Raw genomic sequence first — 21,343 nt, forward strand, 5'->3', positions numbered from 1 at the left:
CCTGTCAGTGGCAGGGGCCGGTCACTAGGGTTGTTGGTCAGAGAGTGGTGGCCTCGTTTGGACTTGCACGCGTGCTCAGTCACTTTAGTCGTGTCCAGCTCTTTGCAACCCCCGGGACTGTAGCCTGCCAGGCTCTTCTGTCCATGGGATTCTCCAGGCAAGAATACTGGAGTGGTTGCCATGACCTCCTTCAGAGAATCTTCCCTACCCAAGAATTGAACCCGCATCTCCTGCATTGCAGGTGGATTCTTTACATGGGGCTTCCCTGGTGGCTCAGAGGGTAAAGCGTCTGCTTGCAATTCGGGAGACCCGGGTTCGATCCCGGAGTCAGGAAGATCCCCTGGAGAAGGAAATGGCAACCCACTCTAGTACTCTTGCCTGGAAAATCCCATGGACAGAGGAGCCTGGTAGGCTACAGTCCATGGGGTCGCAAAGAGTCGGACACGACTGAGCGACTTCACTACTTACTTACCTAACGCTTTACACCTAAGCCACTGGGGAAGCCTGGATTTGAGCTTGGCCCTTTTACCTTTTCTCCACCTTCTCTCATCTGGTGGTCATTAGTGCCTCCGATGTCTGTCTCCCTTTGCCAAATGATGGTGTGTCCAGCTTGGGGCCCTCGGGGCTGGGAAGGATGGGATCAGGGACATCTCTGGAGTGACCCGGGGTCAGGCCTGTTCTCGCAGGCAGGCATTTGTCCTCATAGCATGCCTTTCCTGAAAGGTGGCATCGTTGCTCTGGGAGATGAGTAGGCTCCTGGGATGGGGCTGCATGGCCTCCCTGTTCCATGGGGCCCCTCCCAGACGCTTTCCTGCCTTCTTTTCTGGAGCCAGGCTTTGGCCCCAGGCGGGAGGGGGGCCCTTCAATGACACTCTGCTTCCGCTGCTCCCCAGACATCTGCATCTCTTGTGGGAGCCTCAACGTCACCTTGGAACACCCTCTCTTCATCGGAGGAATGTGCCAAAACTGCAAGGTAGGGCACGCCCAGCAGAGATGAGGCCCTAGGCTGGCCACACCTTCTGGCCTCTGGGCTGTAGTACGTGTGGTAGCTATAAGGGTGACTCTGAGGTTTGCTCTTGACGCAGAGTCCTGATAAAATGGACCCTGGGGGTTCAAGTGTCTGACCTGCTGTTGCTTTTCCTCTGAGAGATCCTTGCCCCCCCTTCTAAGGCCTGGTTCTCGTCCTCAGATGGCGTGCTCACAATGTCACAGTCACTTGTGTGAAGTAGGGGCAGAACACATCGTTGAGTTAGGGTTAGGGTGCCTCTCCCCGCTGTGTCCACTGCAGTGGGTGGGGAGACACGGCGTCCCCTTCCCAGATGTGTGGTCTGGGCGGAATCCTGACTGGATGGGTGGCAGGGTCATGTCTCCAGGGCTGTGTGGAGGTTCCAAGGCGGGAGCCCGGAGGCTGGGTTTACCGCCTGCCTTTGCACTGGCTGGCCTGGGTGCTGCCCGTTGGTCTCTGAGCCTCCATGCTGCTCCCTAGAACTGCTTCCTGGAATGCGCGTACCAGTACGATGACGACGGCTATCAGTCCTACTGCACCATCTGCTGCGGGGGGCGTGAGGTGCTCATGTGTGGGAACAACAATTGCTGCAGGTGAGGCCCTGCCCCGAATGCGGTGCACTCCTTGCCCGGCACCTGGGCTTTCACTGCCCGTCCTGCCCAGCGCTGCAGCCACAGCCACGCTCCATCCTAGCCTGGGGGTGAGCGTCCCCTTTGCTCCACTGTGCTTCCTTCCAGGTGCTTTTGCGTGGAGTGTGTGGATCTCTTGGTGGGGCCAGGGGCTGCGCAGGCAGCCATCAAGGAAGACCCCTGGAACTGCTACATGTGCGGGCACAAGGGTACCTACGGGCTGCTGCGGCGGCGGGACGACTGGCCGTCTCGGCTCCAGATGTTCTTCGCCAACAACCATGACCAGGAATTCGTGAGTGCTGGGTGCTGGGTGGAGGGCAGCTCTTTTCACCCCCACCTGCCAGAGCCAGAGGGCAGAGTCTGCCAAAGCGAGAGCACTGGATTGAGGTCCTGAGCACCGTGTAGCCATGCCTGCACTGCCAGCCAGGAGTGTGGGGGTCTGGAGGGCCCAAGTGCTCACAACTGGCAGAGAGGCCTGCCCCAGGTGTGGGTCTGTGGTACATTCCTGGATGCTCACCTGGCCTGTTGTGCTGGCTGCTAGGACCCTCCGAAGGTTTACCCACCTGTCCCAGCCGAGAAGAGGAAGCCCATCCGGGTGCTGTCTCTATTTGATGGAATCGCTACAGGTGAGAGTGGTTGGCATCTTGGTCCTAGGACATGGGAGCTGAGCTCGGGGGACTGTGTGTATGTCACTCTGGCAAAACAGGGTGACAGTTAATATTACAGCTGTTAAAATGTTAGCCTAAGGAGGAAACTCTTGTGTTGAAGGAGAAGTTGAAAATAGGTGGTAAACCAGCATGTTCAGTGGGCATTCCCTTAAATGGGCAGGGCTAGGGGGCTCTTCAGCAGAAAATGGAGCAGTTGCTGGTCAGAGATTATTGAAGATTTTCACAAAACCTCAAAGGACAGACTTGGCGACCAAAGTAAAAACATAGGCAGTCCTGTTGTGCTTTGATTATAAGTCACAGTGAAAAACAAACTGTAAACAAAAGAGTCTAAAGAATATTTAAATTGCCCATAATTCTATAATTAGTGTTTTGGTATATGTCCTTTTACATTTTTAGATTTTAGATTTTTTTTCTGGGCTTGTATGTTTATATAATCATATGTAGATATTAAAATGCATAGTGTTATATTTTGCCATTTCATTTATAGTGTTACGAGTAGTTTTTCACATCAACCAATATAGGACTGTGTTATTTGTAAATGCTACATAGGATTCTGTGGAGTGAAAGTACCATAATTTAATGAACCCCTATTGGGTGGTTTGTTTTTTTCCTGATTCTTCTGGGCAGTGCGGTAATAAACATTCTCATACATGCGTCTTTATATACTTAACTGTGTAAGCCAGTTTTTAATTTCATGTGTTCTTAACCTGAGTCCTGACATCCACTCCTCTGCCCTGCCCCCAGGCTGAGGCTTTTCAGTCTTTAGGAAAGAACAGTCCTCCTCAGAACTTGTCCCAGGACCAGAGGAAGATGGGAAGCCTGGGCCCAGAGACCTTGGCCAGAGGGTGGGGCTGGTCCCCCCAGACGGATGTGTGTCTTCTGTACCCAGCTCAGTGCTGTTGTGTGAACCTAGAGGAGTTCATGTACAGCTTGGGTTTCCCAGGCTAGAACCTGGAAGCCTCCTTAAGCAGCATCACACCCCAAGAGGCTGGGCAGGCTCCTTGTGGGGAGATCTGCTGGGAGCAGATCTGCTGGGAACAATGAGGGATCATACAGGGTCTCCTGAAGCTCTCAGCGTCTGTTCCAAATGCTGGTCTGTTCCAGCCAGTTTGTGGAAGGGTCCTGGTCAGGAAGTGTGAATACTGGTTAGCTCAGGAGGAAGCACATTCAATGAGACCACCCACTGTGCTGTGAAGACCCAAAAGAAGGGTTGGATCAGGCATGCGTGGTGCTCTGAGGTGGAGAGGGTGCCCGAGTGTTGGGGGCTTAAAGAGGCGGGAAGGCCATCCTGGGGGCCATGGAATGGGGTGGGCATCAGTGAAACCTTTTTAGAGCAGGCGGCGTTTATGTTGAATGTTGTTGGATGGCTGAATTGCAGCGTGATGTTAAGGGCCAAGGAAGGACACGTGTACAGAAATAGAAAAGGAAAGCCCACTCGAGATTCAGCTGCTGTTCTCCCCTGGTTCCGGAAAGCCCTGGAATGTCCTGCCTGGAATGTTTTCTGAATAGATCCAATTAGGCATGAGACAGCCTCAACGGTAACAGCTTCAGTGTCTTTGTTACTGATAATTCCAGTTGGACCCAGAAGTTTCTGGGCAGGGTGGGGCCTGGGCCTGACTCTGACCCATGTGTCCAGCTTGGCTCAAGGACCCCTTGCGAAGACCAGGGTGCCAGGCAGGTGGCCCAGTGACTCTGCTTTTTGCTGGCTGGTACAGGGCTTCTGGTGCTGAAGGACTTGGGCATTCAGGTGGACCGCTACATCGCCTCCGAGGTGTGTGAGGACTCCATCACGGTGGGCATGGTGCGGCACCAGGGGAAGATCATGTACGTCGGGGACGTCCGCAGCGTTACACAGAAGCATGTACGTCAGCGCCGCAGTCCGCCCCTTTCTCCACGGCACTCAGTTCCTGGGCCCGCCCCTTTACGTCACTCAGCCCCTGGACCCGCCCCTTCCTCACGTCACTCAGCTCCTGGGCCCGCCCCCTTTTCAAGTCACTCAGCTCCTGGGCCAGCGCCCGTTGCTCTCATCTTCCTCTCCCTGCTTGCACTCTCTCCCTCCTCTTTCATCTCCCTCTTTTGTCTCAAGAGGCTGGGCAGGTTCCGCTGGGACTTGGGGGGCCAGGCCTTTAGGGCCTGGGCTCCTCCCTGGCTGGTTTCTGGGCCCCTTTGAGTGAAGCGTTGTGGGGTACAGTAGGTTCCCATCCTCCTGGTACTGCTAGCCAGTTTCACCAGCCTGCATTTTGTCGCGGTAGTGGGGTCTGGTGGGGTCCTGAGTGACCCCCTTGCCTTTCCAGGTAAACATGTAGACCTTGAATCCCAGGCCCTGAAGGGCATTGGAAGGGTTCAGAGGGCACAGGGCCCCTTTCATCTGGCGCAGCCCAGACTACTGTCCCTGCGTGGCTGTTTTCCATGCTGGCCTCCTAGATGTTCAGTTGAGTCCCTTCATTTTACTGTCTGGAAAACTTGGCCCAGAGAGCCTCACTGACTTGCCCATGGCTGGAAAGAGAGTGTGTATGTGTGTGTAGACAGCATACAAAGCATCTGGTCTCTTCTCTCCCAAGCGAAGTACTTTTTTTTGCCAACTTCACAGATGATTTCTCTCTTCCTTTCCGCCTCTGTCCCTGGACATCAGGCCCATCACATTACCTTTATCCTCCCAGATCCAGGAGTGGGGCCCGTTCGATCTGGTGATTGGGGGCAGTCCCTGCAATGATCTCTCCATCGTCAATCCTGCCCGCAAGGGACTCTACGGTAGGTGCCTCATCGCCCCTCCGCCTCCTGAGCTGGCGCTTCCGCACATCGGTTTCCTCTTTGGATATTTCTGCCCTGGGACGGCTACTCCCAACGACCCTGCCCTCCCCGTGCCCGAGCCACACCACTGTCTCCTGCAGACAGCCCCAGCTGATGGCTTTCTCTTCCAACCTCTCAGAGGGCACTGGCCGGCTCTTCTTTGAGTTCTACCGCCTCCTGCATGATGCGCGGCCCAAGGAGGGAGATGACCGCCCCTTCTTCTGGCTCTTTGAGAATGTGGTGGCCATGGGCGTTAGTGACAAGAGGGACATCTCGCGATTTCTCGAGGTATAGCCAGCACCCTTGGTTTGGCCAGCTCACTAATGGCTTCTACCTTGGACTGCTGCTTTATCCCTATCTCATCTGCATTGTGGAGCTGGGGACTGGGAACTTCTGCTTTGCAAGGGGCCCGTTGGGAAGCTCTGGGCTTCCCGAGTAGGCGAGGAGGAAGCCCACCCCTGATAGAACCCGTGGTCTCACTCTTAAGAGGTGGTATGTCATTGTGGCCTTAGCGCTTGGAGGACCTAACTGTCATAAACAAGGTGGAGTGCCAGACTTGGCTTGGAGGTCTGTGTGGTGTTTCTCTGGGGGAACCTTTTGAGATGCCAGAATCAATTTTCCCAACCAGGATGGTTTGTCCTCACTCCCAGCCTCCATAATGGGTGCTTTACGCCACCTGGGAAGAAAACACGGTTTATCTCAGTTTTTACTTCACGTAATGTGGGTCCCAACTTGGCTGAGCCTAGTTTGGGCCTGTGCCGAGGGTTTCTGGGCCAGAGCCCTTCTCTGGCTGAGCAGTCTGTGTGCCCAAGTCTTGGGTTCAGACCCCTCAAGCTGGTGTTGACTGTGTTGGAGCAGGCATCTGTTTTGCTCACTATCGGGACATGCAGTAAAGACTTCCACACTTGTTGGAATGTTCTTTCCCAAAGCCTCCGGGTTAGCTGTAGCTGTGTGGTCCAACGAGGTGGACATCCACCACATGTGGTGTTCAAACTGACATTAAGATTCCCCAGTCGCCCCAGCCTCCTCAAGTACCCAGCCATCAGCACCTGGTAGGCTAGTGGCTACTACATGGAACAGTGCAGATAGAACATCTCCATCTTGGCAGTGTGGACCATGTGCGGGTCTAGAATGTTCCCGTGGGAGCATGTGGAATGTAGCTGAGTTTGATTCTGGCATTTCCAGGGAGCTTTAGGCTGTCACAGTGTGACCTCCTGAGAGAGAAGTGAGAGCCTTTGAGGCTCTAAACTAACAAAGTTTCCTGGCCCGCTATAATATTCGTCTCTCTCTTTTGTTTTATAGTCCAACCCTGTGATGATTGATGCCAAAGAAGTGTCAGCTGCGCACAGGGCCCGCTACTTCTGGGGGAACCTTCCTGGTATGAACAGGTTGGTGAGAGCTCCGTGCCCAGGAGGCCGCGGGTGGGTGTCTGCAGGCAGGATGATGGCGCAAGGGGTGGCCAGCCTCCCTTGCAGACCAGCTTGCTGCTCTGCCAAGTTTTCTTTGTCTTTCCTTTTCTTTGAGGAAGAAGGGGAGTCAGGGTGTAGAAAATAACTTGGCTAAGAATCAAAAAACTAGTGGTCTCAGATAGGACCTTTAAAAAGCACACTCTTGACACAGAAGACCATATATTGTGCTGCTGAGTTACAGGGTTGGTTCTCCTGTACTGGTGATGTGTCAAGAGTCAGCTAGTCCTTAGTTTCCTGAGGTAAAGCCATGGGAGGATGTGTTTGGGAATGGGGAAGAGTGGTGCCCACTGCTGGGCCATACTGGCTCTGGAGACACTGTCTTGAAACAGCAGGCACCACACAGCTTAGAGCATCCTCCTCCACTTACTGTTCACACACATCGTCAGCATCAAGTCCTTTTTTGGGAAGATGCCCTTTGTGTAGGTTGCACAGAGATGTTAATGTCCCGGAATGAAGAAAACTTCATTTCTTCAGTGTAATAGTCATAAAAAGGCCTATGAGAAGAGACCACCAGGTTTCTCCCCCTGGTAAAGCATCTGCCTCCAACGCGGGAGACCCAGGTTCAATCTCTGGGTCGGGAAGATCCTCTGGAGAAGGAAATGGCAACCCACTCCTGTATTCTTGCCTGGAAAATCCATGAACGGAGGATCCTGGCAGGCTACAATCCATGGGGTTGCAAAGAGTCGGACACAACTGAGCCGACTTCACTGACTTTATGAGGAGAAAAGAATTCTGGTTGAGAGTCAGCAGTTTAGAAGCAGAGGGAGACTCCCCCAATTGCGATAATATATTACAAAGAGAAGTATTTTCCAGAGTGTTTTAAGTTTGGTTTTTTAAAAAATTATTTTAAAATTGGAGGATAATCACACTATTGTGATTTTTGCCATGTATCAGCATGAATCGGCCATAGGCTTACATGTGTCCCCTCCCTTCCAAACCGCCTCCCACCCCCACCCCAAGTGTGGATTTAAATCTCCATGGTTTCCTTATAAACTAGATGAACCATTTAACCTGAACTCAGTCATCTACTATGCCTCTCTGCCAATAGCAGAAGGTTTTAGGAACTTCCCAGTCTCAGACCTGTTTGGCAAAGCTCCTGTCTTTCTTGAGGGCTTGTGGCTCAGAAGGAGGTGGGTCAGTGGGCACCTGACCTAAAAACTGTCTTGGTGTCCCCCTAACCTTCCCAGGATGTCTGTGAATATTGGATAGGGTGGATTGGCTTATGTAGTCTAGTATTTTTATAGAGCCACTTAGTGATTATCTCCTGACAGACCTTGGGCCTGTGGGATTTTTCTTACCTGCTTCTTCCAAGCCTAAAATTTTAGAACTCTGAGCTTCCAGGAGGAGCAGAGGTACTGCAGGGGACAAAGTACAAGCACAAAGGGACAAAGTACAGGATGTGTGTGTGTGTGTGTGTATGCACATGTGCACATAAACAGAGGGGAGTTTGGAGGTGCAGTTTGACTGTGGGTCCTGGGTGGTGGACCACTATGTGAAACCTTTAGTAAATAATCCTAAATGTCAGAAAAGGCCATCACCTAAAGTGATACTTAGTGATCTGGTCTACCTTCTGAGAAGTGACACATTTAGTGTCGCAGAATTTTAGTCGTCTGGGGACTGTGCAGAATTTAAGTTCTTGTTAACTGTACATGTAAGTACAGTTACAGTAAGTACAGTAAGCACAGTTGATGAGTGTCATCTACCGTGCACACCTGTAACCATCACCATAGTCGAAATACAGAACATTCTGTCATGCCAAAGCTTGCTTCGTGATGAGTACTTTTCAGATGCAGTCTTTAGGGAACAGATTTAAAAATAATTGGATGTTTCCCCTTCTTGGCAGGCAGGCGTTATCTGTTTGTAGTTTGGGACCAATTTTGAGTTTACCTTAAAGGATTTGGTGCTTGATGGCCCTGTGTCCGTGAGTGGCCACAGTGTCTGTACCTGTGTTTGGGGGAGTTTGATGGGGGTTCTTTACTTCTCCATGTGAATCAGATGGTTGCTGGGTCAGTGCCGAGAGTGCATCCCTGCCATTCTCCTGGTTTCGGTCGTTACCCTCTCTCTCCTGCCTCCTAGGCCATTGGCATCCACTGTGAATGATAAGCTGGAGCTGCAGGAGTGTCTGGAGCACGGCCGAATAGCCAAGGTTAGCCCCAGCATCAAAGCCCTCTGCCAGGGGTAAGGAGAAGGGCAGGATGCGCTGGAGCGGCACCAGGGCTGTGTGCTGCCTGCGGAGGATGCAACTCGGGGTTGCAGTTGGCCAGAGGGGGAGGGTCCGGAGGAAAGCCTGAAGGGCAGGGGAAGAGGTTGGAATCCTTGCTGCTTGCAACTGTTGCTTGCTGAGCATCGCCCCGCTGGTCCCATGGGAGGCAGACGCTAAGGAGTCTTGGCCAAGATTCCTGGGCTTTTGAATTACCAGGCCAGGATCATCATTGCATGAGCCTTCAGAGCAGATTCTCCTATGATGTGGCAGTTCCATTTCTCTCTGGAGAAATCTCTTGGGACTGCTGGCACCCCAGGGGTGTCTTTGCACCCCTGGGTAATTCGGCATCCTTTTGCCTGTAAATCATTACTCCTGCGGAAGAAAAACAGTTCTTAGAAGACTTGGGAAGGATGGTGACTCAAGCTGCTGTCTCTCTAGTCCTTGGCCAGCAGGATTGAAGTGAGGACGGCTGGGTGCCCTCTGTGTAGGAGGAAGAGCAGGGCAACCCTGGCCCCTGGATGGAGCAGGCCTTGTAGGCTTTGGACGTGGCAGTCGCTGTCAGCTGCGGATGAGTGCTCATCTCCCGTTTCCTCTCCCATCTTCTAGTTCAGCAAAGTGAGGACCATTACTACTAGGTCGAACTCCATAAAGCAGGGCAAAGACCAGCATTTCCCCGTCTTCATGAATGAGAAAGAGGACATCTTATGGTGCACTGAAATGGAAAGGTACCCACTCTTTGTGCTGGTGGGGGGTGCGATCCCGGCCTCTGTGTCAGGCTCAGATCCCCTGCAGACATCGTGTGAGCGGTGGGTTTGTTTTCCCAGGCATTTCCCAACATGGCTGATGCCTGGGGAAGACTCTGGATTGTGAGGCTGGGCTAAACTAGGGGGCATCTAGGAATCTGTCCCTGGTACCTTGGCTCCCAGCAGTCCTGCTCAACTCTCAGGAGACACTGCAGCTGCGGAAGCTTCCCTGCTCCACGCCGCTCGTGTTAGGTTCTTTGTAGACCAAGACAGCATGGGAGCAAATGGGCCTTACAGCCTCAGTGCCCTCATTTGTGCAGACTGGACTTGAGTCCTCATTCTTGGGGTAACTGCGATGTAGCCAAACAAAGAGACATGTAACACACAACCAGAGCAAGCAGAAGCTCCTGGCATCAGGCATGAGTTGGGAGCCTTGTAGAGTTTTCCCTCGTCCAGGGGTGGGGTTGGGAAGACACAGGGGTGTGTATTTATTACAGAGTTGAGATGCCCACTGTGGATCTCAGTCTCAGGTGAAGCGTGTCCTGGATGTGTTTTTCACAAACACTGACTTTGTTTCTGGGCTTCCTGTGTGGGTCAGTGGTAAAGAGTCCACCTGCCAACGCAGGAAACAAGCGGGTGATGCAGGTTTGATCCCTGAGTTGGGTTGATCCCCTGAAGGAGGAAATGGCCACCCACTCTGGTATTCTTGCCTGTGAAATCCCATAGACAAGAGGAGTCTGGTGAGCTATATAGTCCATGGGATTTGCAGAGTCAGACACAACTGAGCACACACACGTTTGTTTCTACTGCGTGGTAAATCTCTCAACAGTCATCACCTTAACTTGCCTTTGGACCCACAGAAAGTAGCCAGGCGCCTGAGACTCGAATTGGTTATCACAGACACAGGATCGCCCCAGGCCGGCGCTGACCCCTGCCCCTCTCTGCCTTTTCTCCCCAGGGTGTTTGGCTTCCCTGTCCACTATACCGACGTCTCCAACATGAGCCGCTTGGCGAGGCAGAGACTGCTGGGCCGGTCGTGGAGCGTGCCGGTCATCCGCCACCTCTTCGCTCCACTGAAGGAATATTTTGCTTGTGTGTAAGGGACGTGAGGGCAAATCGAGGTAGTGACACAAGGTTAACCAGACAAACAAAAAACACAAAACACAACAAAACACCAACAACGTGAGGATGGAGAGAAGTATCAGCACCCAGAAGAGAAAAAGGAATTTAAAACAAAACAAACAAACCCCACAGAGGCGGAAATTCCGGAGGGCTTTGCCTTGCAAAAAGGGTTGGACATCATCTCCTGATTTTTCGATGTTAATCTTCAGTCCTATTTAAAAACAAAACCAAGCTCCCTCCCTACCCCCACTACCCCCTTTTTTTCTGGTCAAACCTTTGTTTTCTACTCTTTTCAGAGGGGTTTTCTGTTTGTTTGGGTTTTTGTTTCTTGCTGTGACTGAAACAAGAGGGTTTATTGCAGCAAAAAAAAAAAAAAAAAAATCAGTAACAAAAAATAGTAACCATACCTTGCAGAGGAAAGATGGGAGAGAAGGAAAAAAAGGAAATTCTATAGAAATCTATATATTGGATTTTTTTTTTTTTTTTTTTTTTTTTTACTATATATCTTTTTTTTGTTGTTGTCTCTAGCCTGATCAGATAGGAGCACAAGCAGGGGACAGAAAACAGACACTCAGGAGGCAGAGGCCCCTCCCAGCCACTGAGCTGTCTTGCCAGCACCATTCCTGGTCATGCAGATCACAACCCAACTAGCAGCAGAGAGACGAGAACACCACACAAGACCCTTTTATACAGTATTCAGGTGCCTACCACACAGGAAACCTTGAAGAAAATCAGTTTCTAGAAGCCGCTGTTACCTCTTGTTTACAGTTTATATATATATGATAGAAATGAGATATATATATAAAAGGTACTGTTAACTACTGTACAACCCGACTTCATAATGGTGCTTTACAACAGCGAGATGAGTAAAAACATCAGCTTCCACGTTGCCTTATGTGCAAAGGGTTTTAACCAAGGATGGAGAAAGGGAGACAGCTTGGAGGTGAATCGTTTCCGTGGTGGGGTGTTTGATTTCCCCTTGGTGTTTAACAAGGTGTGAAGGAGAATTTGGGAACAGCGTTCTCCCGCTTCTCCCTGCCAAAAAAGGGGGGTGAGATTCGGTGGTTGGGACCGTGGAAAGCTGAGAGTGGGATCCATCCAGGCTCACGCAATAACCTTTTGATTTTTTTCGAAAAGGAGACTCCCTCGGCAAGATGGCAGGATGAGGGGTCTTCATTCCCAATTTCTCACATTAGCCGATTTGAGGGCTCCTTGCGGTGGGATCAGAAAAAAAATCCAGAGTGCGGGCAAGTGACAATTCAGACCCCACCTGGAGCAAATAAAAAAACATACAAAACGTACTGGTGCTCTCCTGTCTAAGTCGCTTTTTGTGTGTTCTTTTATGAGGCCCCCGCCATCCACCCTCTGTGCACAAGGCGGCTTCCAGCCCCTGGAATGTGATGTTTTTGGTCATCTCCAAAGGCTGCAGTTTTATACTGGGAGGCTGATGACACCTTTTGTTATAATTATTCTTATGGTTCTGGTTATAATTATGTTTGTTTTCAGATTTTCTTTTAAGAAAACAAAAACCCAACCCCCCCTCCCTTTAGGTTTCAAACCAAGGTGCGGGGAGCAGGGTGCTTTGAAGTTAGTGGTGGCCCTGGTGCCCTGGCTCCCCACCCCTCGGGCCAGGTGGGCCACCAGGCGTGGTGGGCAACAGCTGAGCGGCCAGGGAGGGTGTCCCTGAGGCCGGCCTTCCGGGCGTATCCCTCTTCTCTTCTGCTTCCCTCCTCTCGAGTCACGTGTGTCAGGGCTGGAGGGAGGACCAGGCCCCTCTCTCCTCGCGTGTGTGATCGGAGTGGTGTGTATTTTTTTTCTAGTACTTGGTCTGATGAAAGCTGTGCTCTTACCTCGAGTCGGCAGCACCTGGAGCCCCAAGTGCACGACACTTGGTTCCGCTTCCCACCGAGGCAGGCGGCCTGGCGTTGGCGGTAGGCAGGGATGGCGTGGGTGGCTCCAGGGTGAGGGCCCAACGGGCAGACGCCTGCCTGAATAGATGGGGTGTAGATATGTGGCATATAGAGATATATATTTTATAATGGGAGGGGGGAATGGCACCTCCTGGGACTGGCAGGGCTGGGAGGTGTGCTGTCAAGCACATGGTCCCATGTTCGCATCCCTAGAAAGATAGGGCCTATGGTGATAGGCGCTATATAAATACATAGATAGGGTCATGTATAAGAAATATGTCGTGGGGAGTGGGGGAAGGAGGCTTAGAAGGCTGAGTCTCGGGCCCCACTGCAGACAAGCCCCACACCAATCAATCAGTCCCACACGCACACACAGGAACATGTTTCTATACCGATGCATAACAAATGCACGTGCACACACACACACACACACACACACACACAGCCAGGGAGCTCCCAGTGCTCTTCTCCCCAGGATTCAGGACTTTGCGGAGTCGGCCCTGCAGCTCTTTACCTCTGTTGCCCTGTTTGCAGGTAGACTGTCAATCCCAGAAGTTGCTAGGTGCTGAAGACAGGAAAAGGAGGAGGTTTTCTTTTAGCAGGTGCTCTCCTCTAGCAGGTAGCGTTCTATCTCTTTTGCCCCTGGTGATGTCAAAAGATTCTTCTGTTAGCAACCTGTGACACTGACCTGCAACCCTAGGCACCAGTCAAGTCAGCCCTCAGCTCCCCCTACCTATTCTCCCCTGTCCAAAATGAATCTGACGTCCAGGGCTGTCTTGGCCAGGGGGCTTCCATTGGAAAGAAATGGGACAGCAAACCTCATCTTTGGAATAAAGCAAATTAGTAATTTGTTAAAAAAAAAAAATTAACCAAGCTTTGAATCCCTGCTCATTGCTCAGGAGTAAGCTCACAGCTGGTGGCCATGGTCTCCCACTCCTTTTAGGGGGTGCTTAGTCCCACACCCCAAGCTACTCATTTCCTTATCAGATTGGTTTTTAAGATCATACCCAGTTGCTTCCTGCCAGCTCCATGCCGTGATGGCAGGTGGTGACGGTGGGCTCCCCCGGGGCTGGAGCAGCTGGTGGGGGGGGGTTCCCTCTGCCCCTCCCTCATTGGAGTCTGTACCCAACTGTGGTGCTCACCCTGCCCCCCTCCTCCAGCCAGGTTCCATCTTCCCGGCCCAGAGCCCACCAGCACAACTCTGGAGGGCGGGGGAGGAGGGCTGCGCAGACAGTCCAAGGTGCTCCCTCCCCTGGTGGCGGCCGACGCTAAGGTCTTCCCAGCCCGTGTCAGGACTGTCTCTTCCTCTGCGGACCTTCTGCTCTGCTAGGCTATGTGTCTGCTGCTGTGTGCAGGAGTTTGCTTTTCCCAGTGGCCCAAGTTCCATCCAGGGAGCTTGCATGGGGAAGAAACTTGGTAGCCAAGGATGTGGCAAGCCTTGAGGGGTCAGCATGGGCCAGCCAGCTTGCTTGTTGTGGCTGATCCTTTTTCCTCCTGGTCTGGCAACCTGACTTGGCCAGAGGCCCCCTTGCAGGGATGAGCATTAACAATTGCCAGCTTTTCTTCCAGCCACACCCGGGGGCTTGGTCCCACAGTAGAACTTGGCAAGTCCCAAGGGGACCTTGGGAATGTGCCAACTTGGCCAGACTGGGATGCTTTTCACAATCTCCTTCCAACCCCTGGGGTGCCTCTGGGTATACCTTCTAAAGGAGAGTTGTGCTTGGATAGGCCTAGTCAAGGTTGTGCGTGGATTAAGGTGGGGGATCATTGGTAGAGGCAGTGCAGTGGGAGAAACCAGGAACGCCTTTGGAAAATTCTGGAGCATGTTCTTGGTGGAGTTTTGTTTCTCTTGAGCAGGCTCATTTACAAATTCCTGGAAATGGGGGTTTCCAGGGACTTAGGGTGGTACCCCCTACTTACTGCAGGTGCCAAGCAGAGTGTGGTGCCAAAGAGATCCGTGGCTCTGGGCTGGGGGAACTGGCTGAGGTCACAGAGCTGGGGGTTGCCTGCCCAAGGAGGAAGCTGGTCCTCGGCCGTAAGCTGCTGTACTCTGGGGGCCTCGAGCTGGTTGGTGCTGACCCCCTTCCCTGGGGACCAGCTGAAGCACGTAGGCTGGGGAGCCGGGGGTGAAGGCTGGTGGGGTCTTGTAGTCAGAGGACAGCCACCCGGGTGTGCCACTGTCTGTTTTTCTTTCTAGACCTCAGAATCTTCCTGCTGTTGAACATTCTAGAAATACTTCCCAAAAGAGTACAGGGGGCCGCTTTGCTTTTGAGATGGGCCTGGGAGAGGTTGGCTGGCGAAGGTGCCTGTGTGGGTTTTTAATGAGTTTGTACGATGCGGATTGGGACAGGCCGACCCAGCAGGAAGGAAGGCTAGTGGACATTGAACTAGTCTCCCCCCACTTCCCGAGCAATTGGCAATTCTGGGGAAACCTCGATGGGAATAGCCCACCATCTCCAGCACAGGATGGTGTACAACAGGAACAAGGAAAGGATTCTTTCAGCATTGCCATCCAGGGAGTAGTCTTAGTCTTCATCTCACTGATGACATAAGTTATATATAAAGTGGGTCTCGGAGGCGGTTTTGAATTCCTGTTGTCCTGCCTGGTGCAGAGATGCTGTGGCAAGGGTGTCTTTAAGAGGTGTCATTTTCAGGGAACTTGCAGGGTTAGGGCCATGGGACCTGCCTGGCACCGCAATCAGATCTGACGAGAGCTGGTTGTTACTTGTGGTTAGCAGAGCCCAGATGCTGGTGAGAACTGGGTTTCTAGCCAGGCCCTGTTTTGATCCTGGGAGATGAGGAATCTGAATTTGTCATCAGGCAGGGTCTAGTCTGGACGCTTCCAGCGCTTGTGGTCAGAGATGACACTGGAGTTGTCCAGCTCTCTTTTCCTCCACCTTTGGAGGGATGGCTGGAGCTGGAATCCCCCCCCTCCCCGCCCCCGCCCGACTGTTCCCTGCTGGGGCAAGGATTAACCACAAGTGTTTGGAGGATCTAAGAGGAAAGAGGATAGGTTTATATCAAGAATGGACTCCACTGTTCTAGCAGAAGCTCTTGGATCTTTACGTTTTGGTAAAGGAAGGCTGGGGTCTTTAGGATGTGAGGTCAGCCCCTCTTGCACTGTGTGTTCCAGAGACCCAGCTGAGCGGGCCTTTAGTTGGCCACCTCCTGTTCACCGCTGGCCCTCGACAGTGGAGTCCAGGGGAGAGGGACAGACAAGCAGGTCAGAAGCAGTGAGGACAAGGATGGAAGGTCCTTGGCTGGTCATGACTGGCGGAAATTGCCCTGGCGGAAGCCCCCAGACTCCTGTAACTCCCCTAACTGGAAAACTCCCCTGAGGGGCATGGGAGGGTGGCTTTCTCAACCTCCAGTCTCATGGCCTCCAGCCCTGGGCCCGAGAACATGAGCAGGGATCCGAAAGCATCACCTGAGTCCCATTTCACTTCACAGACTGATTTGGTAGCACAGCCCTAGAATCCAACCAACCACAAAAATACCGAAATTCCTTAGAATACGCAGAGGGAGGAGGTGACTCAACAAGGTGCTAAAACATTTTATTAAAAATATATATTGTTAAATTAAGTCTGCTGTCTGGACAATGACTGTTTGTTTTGTTTTCTTGTAGTGGAGTTTAAAAGAGACTATTATTTTACTCTGATATATTATTATTAAAAAGGCATTTTAACTTTGTACTTGAAAACTAAATGAACGATTTCATGTGTTTTAGCTGAGGCATTGAAGTAGCGGGTGCTTACTTATTTGTGGGAAATCATGTATTCATACTGAAGAATAAACTCCGTAGCTGATTTGGTAATAACTTTTACTGTTACAGACGATTTCGCTTTGACCCCGGCGGGAGAACACTTTGACTGCACATTCCACGCAGCTAAATGCAGGACTTACTCCCCGACCCTTCCCTTCCCGGCCCTCTTTCCTTTTTCTTCAGTTCCTCTTCTGACTCTTTGTTGTTGTTGTTGTTTTTTTTCTTCCTGGTTCCAGCATCCTTTCACCACTGTATTTTTTTTTTTTTTTTTTTTTAGGGTTGCTTCTCTATTTATTGACAATAATAATGTACATTTCACAGTCTGGTTCTGGGACATCGGGGAGGGGGTGTGAGAAGGCCCTGCGTGGGTCCCCACCACCACGCCCCCATGTCCTGTTGTATCTCTGTGTAAGTGATGCTCGTGACATAGCTGTTATGAAATAATTATAAAGAGGTCAGTGCGTACAGCAGATGTAGAAAGTCTGTCAATTCCGCCTTCATCACATTTTTTTTTTTTGTGCCCAGAAGAATATAATAAAGCTCCTTTCTAATGTACTTGTGCTGGAGAACACTTGAATAAATGGACTGTTTTTGTGCAAAAAGAAAAACGGAAAAAGCACCGTAATAATGTCCTTTTGTCTTGCGTCTCCTTCCCCCTGACATGACTGTTCTCAGCCTTCCCCAGAGAGGTTTAAGTGCCCCAGTCGGGAGGTCCTAGCATTGGGTTTAGACAATGCAGTTCCTCCCTTTAAAACACCACCTGCATGAACATTGGATAAGGATTGTAAACTAGATGAAAAAAAGGGTGGTTTGATTGACTGGAAGGTCAAAGATCAGTTAGTGAGGTGTAGTTGCTAGAAAAGCAAATTCTGTCCAAGGCTGAGCCGGGAAGACGATCATCAGAGGGGTCACAGGGCTTTGGTCATGGGCACTGTTCCCCTCTCTTTGGGTTTTTTTCCCAAAACACAGGGGCATCCAGAAGAGAGCAGTGGTGTGGCGGACAGTCTGGACTGGGCAATGGACCCTGCGAGACACAGGCGTTTGGCCTGGAAAAGGGAGACATGAGGGGTGAGTGCGGACAGTGACAGGGCGAACCCCAGGGGTGGGTGATTCTGGGTCGTTCTATGTGGCAGGTGGAAGAGGGGCCTGTGGGCAGAGGTGAGCCTGTTTCAGCTCAGCATAGGGAGATCCTGTTTCACTCCTGGCCAGCAGTACTAGGGCTGCCCTGAGGACAGCAAAACCCTGGTTGATCAAGAGGTGCTGAACAGCCACTGGGGCTCATGCTGGGCTTCCCCGAGACTCCAAGTCTGGGTTCTTCTGGCTGACCCGTCCCTCCTCGGCACTGTCTTGCTAGTAGACAGTGCCTTGTGGTTGGAAGAGCCTGTTCACACACGACATCCCCTTTGTCCTCGTGATTCTTTGCCTGATGGTCACTAGTTCCCTGTCCTTCCATCTAAGAGACTGTTCTGAACAGACAGAAGAATTGGGCTTTTCCCATCACATCTCCTCCCTAAGACCCCCATGTCATGCTGCACTTCCATCCTAAGCGCCAAGCAGATCCAGCCAACAGTTTCTTCTCTTAAGGGAGGGCTATTCAAGGTTTCTTTCCTACATTAGATTTTGGGGGAGGTTTAGGATGGCACCACTTTGCTGGCAGCTTTGAAAGAAATGATAAGGGGAAATTTTGAGAAAAAGAAAATAACAGGCTTCCCCACCCCATCCCCCCACCCCCCGTGGGCACTTTTTATTTTCTTTACAAAATTGTAAATGTGTATTTAACTTCTACTTTTTTCTCGTATTTTTCAGTGTTGATGTAGAATTCTTTTTTAAAAAATGGCTGCATGGCATTTTCTTGTTGGATGTTTGTTTATATATATATATATATGCATTTTATTTTAGCTATAAATAGAGCTGCAATAAATATCTTTATATGTTGGCTTTCCCCCCCTATATTTTGTATTTTTTTTCTTTTAAGATACATTCCCAGAAATGAAACTTACTGAGGCAAAGTAGATGAATGTGGTTGTTGGATCCTGACACATTTGCTTGATGTCCACCCAATCCTCAACTCAGAGTTCAGAAAGAAACAAATGTAGTCTTTTGTTGGACAAACTCCAAAATGTGTTCATCTCAGTGAGAAAGACTCAAGACTCTGTGTGAGAGAGAAGCTGGAAATCTACAGCTACAAGCCAGAGATGGGAGCAATACTATTTGGTCACTAAATTTTGAAAGTGAGCTCATTTGGAGTGCAGGCCTGGAGGAAGCCTGGTAGACACTGAGAGTCTAGCTCCAAAGCTAAGGAGAAATGGGGAGGGTGTTTTTGGTGCCTTCCTGCTCTGTAAGCCAAGGCTGAGCACCCCAGTGTCATCAGCTGGGGGGTGGGAGGTCTGGCCAGAGCTTATGGGAGGGAGCTGCTGGGGCCATTTCATTACTAGAAACCATCCTGTGAAGTTGTTTGATGATGATAGAGGGGTTGGGAGTGATAGGGAAAGGTCAGGGTTGGGCAGGAATCAAGGTAGATGGGGGTCGACTGCTCGGGGGAGGACAGGCTGCCCTGGGTGGGGAGAAGGTGCCACATCCACCAGGTCCAGGCTTGTTGGTTGCAGAGATCCTTCCCTGGTTAGCTTGGGTCTGGAGTGGAATTAGAGGAGGGAGGAGAGAAGAGGCTGGCTGGGAGCTGGCTGGTTGGCGGAGCCAAAGCCGTACATAGCAGGGCCAGAGGGGCAGGCGTGGGCAGTGGGTGTCATTCCTGGGGGGTGCCGGTTTTGGGGGTGAGGCTGCAGTGGGGGGAAGAAAATGTATGTTAGAGGTGGGGGCACAGGGAAGTCACATCCAAGGAGGATGAGGCTCCCTTTGGAGAGTCCCCTGGTATCACCCCAAAGCTCCCTTTCTCTTTAGCTCCAACAGGCTTTAAAATGGGCTTTCCTGGTAGCTCAGATGGTAAAGAATGTGCCTGTAGTGCAGGGAGACCCTGGCTCCGTCCCTAGGTCAGGATGGTCCTCTGGAGAAGGGGATGGCAACCCGCTCCAGTATTCTTGCCCAGAGAATTCCATGGACAGATCATGGGGTCTCAAAGAGTCAGACCTGACTGAGCCACTTTCACTTTTCACAGTTTAAAAGGCCATGGCCCACTCACCTCAGTGATACCTTTCCCTCCCCTCAGCTGGGATGCTAGGAGGGGCTGCGGCCAGGCTGGAAGGCTGGAGGCTTGGGGATGACAGCCTCTGAAGGGTGAACAACTCAAACAGCAATTTCCAGAGTTGGGTTCAAATGTCAAAAAGCAGCCCTGCCAAGCTCTCTCTGTTCAACCCCAAAGTCCCAGGTACACTGAACTGTGTTAGAAGAAAGACCATCATTTAGAATGCGCTTGTCTGGATCCTGTGTGGCCTCAGGCAGGTCAGCCAGCCTTCTTGAGCCTGGGTCCTTCTCACTGGAAACTTGAGCTTTGATTTGTGGTCAAGCATGTGGCCTCTGGTGGTACCCTTGTGTAAAGGGAGGAGACTCGGAGCCTTTGGCCCTGAGGCCCTGATGGGTCTCAAACCCTGCAGCCCCCCTCCCCTCTGCGTCACTGGAGGAAGGAAAAATGCCAGCATACAGAAATATACCCACCTGTCCATCCCTTGTCTGACCCTGACTCGGCTTGTGTAACAGCAACATGAGCTTACTCCATCACCGAGGTCTTGCCTGGCCCAGTGTGGGGACTTCCGTTACCTCCCTGTCCTTCCTCCCCTAACCACCCCTCTCGCCTGTTTCGAGAGGGGGCTGTGCTGATCCCCACTCAGATACCCTGTTTCTCTGCTCCACTTTACAGCAAAACTTGAAGGCACTCCCAGCCCTCACCGGCTGTGTTTGCTCACTTCCTGTTCCCCTCCCACCTCCCCCAGCAGGGCCATCACCCCCATCCCATGACCTCTCAAGAGCTGGACCAGGGGACTCCCCTCCTCCCTGGGTTGCTGACATCACACTGTGCATGTTCCTTCGCCCCTGGGTCCCTTCCTCTTCCTGTCCTCAGCATGTGGGAGGGTCTGGGACTCCCACATCCTACTCCACCCCAGCTTCCCTTGGAGGCCCAGGTTCATGTATCCAGCTGTGATTATATATCCAGCTGGCCCCCACACTTGGAGGTTACACAGGCACCTTAAATGTGACCTGAAAACCCGAGTTCTTCGTCTCCTCTCAACCGGCTCCTAACTTCTGTCAGTAACTGGCGCTTGTGTGTGTGTGCTAAGTCACTCAGTTGTGTCCAACACTTTGTGACCCCCATGAACAGTAGCCTGCCAGGCTCCTCTCTCCATGGAATTTTCCAGGCAAGAATACTGGAGTGGGTTGCCATTTCCTCCTCCAGGGAATCCTCCTCCAGGTAATCCTCCTAACCCAGGGATCAAACCAGAGTCTCCTGCATTGACAGGCAGGCTCCTTACCACTGAGCCACCAGGGAAGCCCTCCTATCACCCTACAGAGAGGGAAATACCTGATAGTATGTAGCTACCGGGAAGCCCCTTCACTGGCATCAGAACCCTGGGGCTCATCCTTGATTCCTCCCTTTCTGTCATTTCCTATATCTGGTTCACCAGCTTGTTCTAACAGTCCTCACCTCTAAATGTATCCTTCATTCAGCCATCCTTGCCTACCCTGCTTCTGCTGCTTTAGCCCAAGTCCCCATCATCTGTCCCCTAACTGGTCTCTCTCCCCATCTTTTTGTCTTCCTGTCCCTGCTAGCGCATTCAGTACACAGAATAATCTCATAAAAAATCAAACCTTCAAAAAAGCCCCATCAGTTGTGTGCCTGGTGGCTCAGATGGTAAAGAATCCACCTGCAATGTAGGAGACCTGGGTAGGGAAGATCCCCTGGAGAAGGAAATGCCAACCCACTCCAGTATTCTTGCCTGGGAAGCCCCATGGACAGAGGAGCCTGGCGGGCTACAGTCCATGGGGTCGCAAGGAGTTGACTGAGCGACTAAGCACAGCACAGCACTTACCTGTCTTCCCTACGAGAGCAGAGCCTTTTCAGCAGGATCCCCACAGCCCAGACCAGGTCTG

The 21,343-nt window shown here is 51.6% G+C and overlaps 1 protein-coding gene across 5 annotated transcripts in view; it reads left to right on the forward strand.

Moving 5' to 3' along the window:
• DNMT3A (DNA methyltransferase 3 alpha) overlaps positions 1 to 16,944 on the forward strand; it is a 103,914-nt gene extending 86,970 nt beyond the window's left edge. The window contains exons 13-26 of one of the 5 annotated variants that reach the window (XR_008200101.1): positions 894 to 973; positions 1,487 to 1,599; positions 1,744 to 1,927; positions 2,177 to 2,261; positions 4,019 to 4,164; positions 4,964 to 5,054; positions 5,233 to 5,381; positions 6,396 to 6,481; positions 8,639 to 8,708; positions 9,372 to 9,490; positions 10,467 to 10,604; positions 12,451 to 12,561; positions 13,075 to 13,159; positions 16,373 to 16,495. Coding sequence is in view for 3 of the 5 variants with exons in the window: in XM_052647646.1 (XP_052503606.1) it covers positions 894 to 973; positions 1,487 to 1,599; positions 1,744 to 1,927; positions 2,177 to 2,261; positions 4,019 to 4,164; positions 4,964 to 5,054; positions 5,233 to 5,381; positions 6,396 to 6,481; positions 8,639 to 8,708; positions 9,372 to 9,490; positions 10,467 to 10,600; positions 16,373 to 16,656 (1,541 nt within the window). In the remaining 2 variants the exon portion in view is untranslated. Of the gene's footprint in view, positions 1 to 893; positions 974 to 1,486; positions 1,600 to 1,743; positions 1,928 to 2,176; positions 2,262 to 4,018; positions 4,165 to 4,963; positions 5,055 to 5,232; positions 5,382 to 6,395; positions 6,482 to 8,638; positions 8,709 to 9,371; positions 9,491 to 10,466; positions 11,037 to 11,158; positions 11,874 to 12,450; positions 12,562 to 13,074; positions 13,160 to 16,372 lie in introns of those variants that run through there. The other 4 variants (XR_008200102.1, XM_052647646.1, XM_052647648.1 and 1 more) reach the window with 4 other exon arrangements.
• Positions 16,945 to 21,343: the final 4,399 nt, after the last annotated feature.

Source organism: Budorcas taxicolor, chromosome 11 (assembly GCF_023091745.1).
Source record: "Budorcas taxicolor isolate Tak-1 chromosome 11, Takin1.1, whole genome shotgun sequence".
Taxonomy (NCBI): domain Eukaryota; kingdom Metazoa; phylum Chordata; class Mammalia; order Artiodactyla; family Bovidae; genus Budorcas; species Budorcas taxicolor.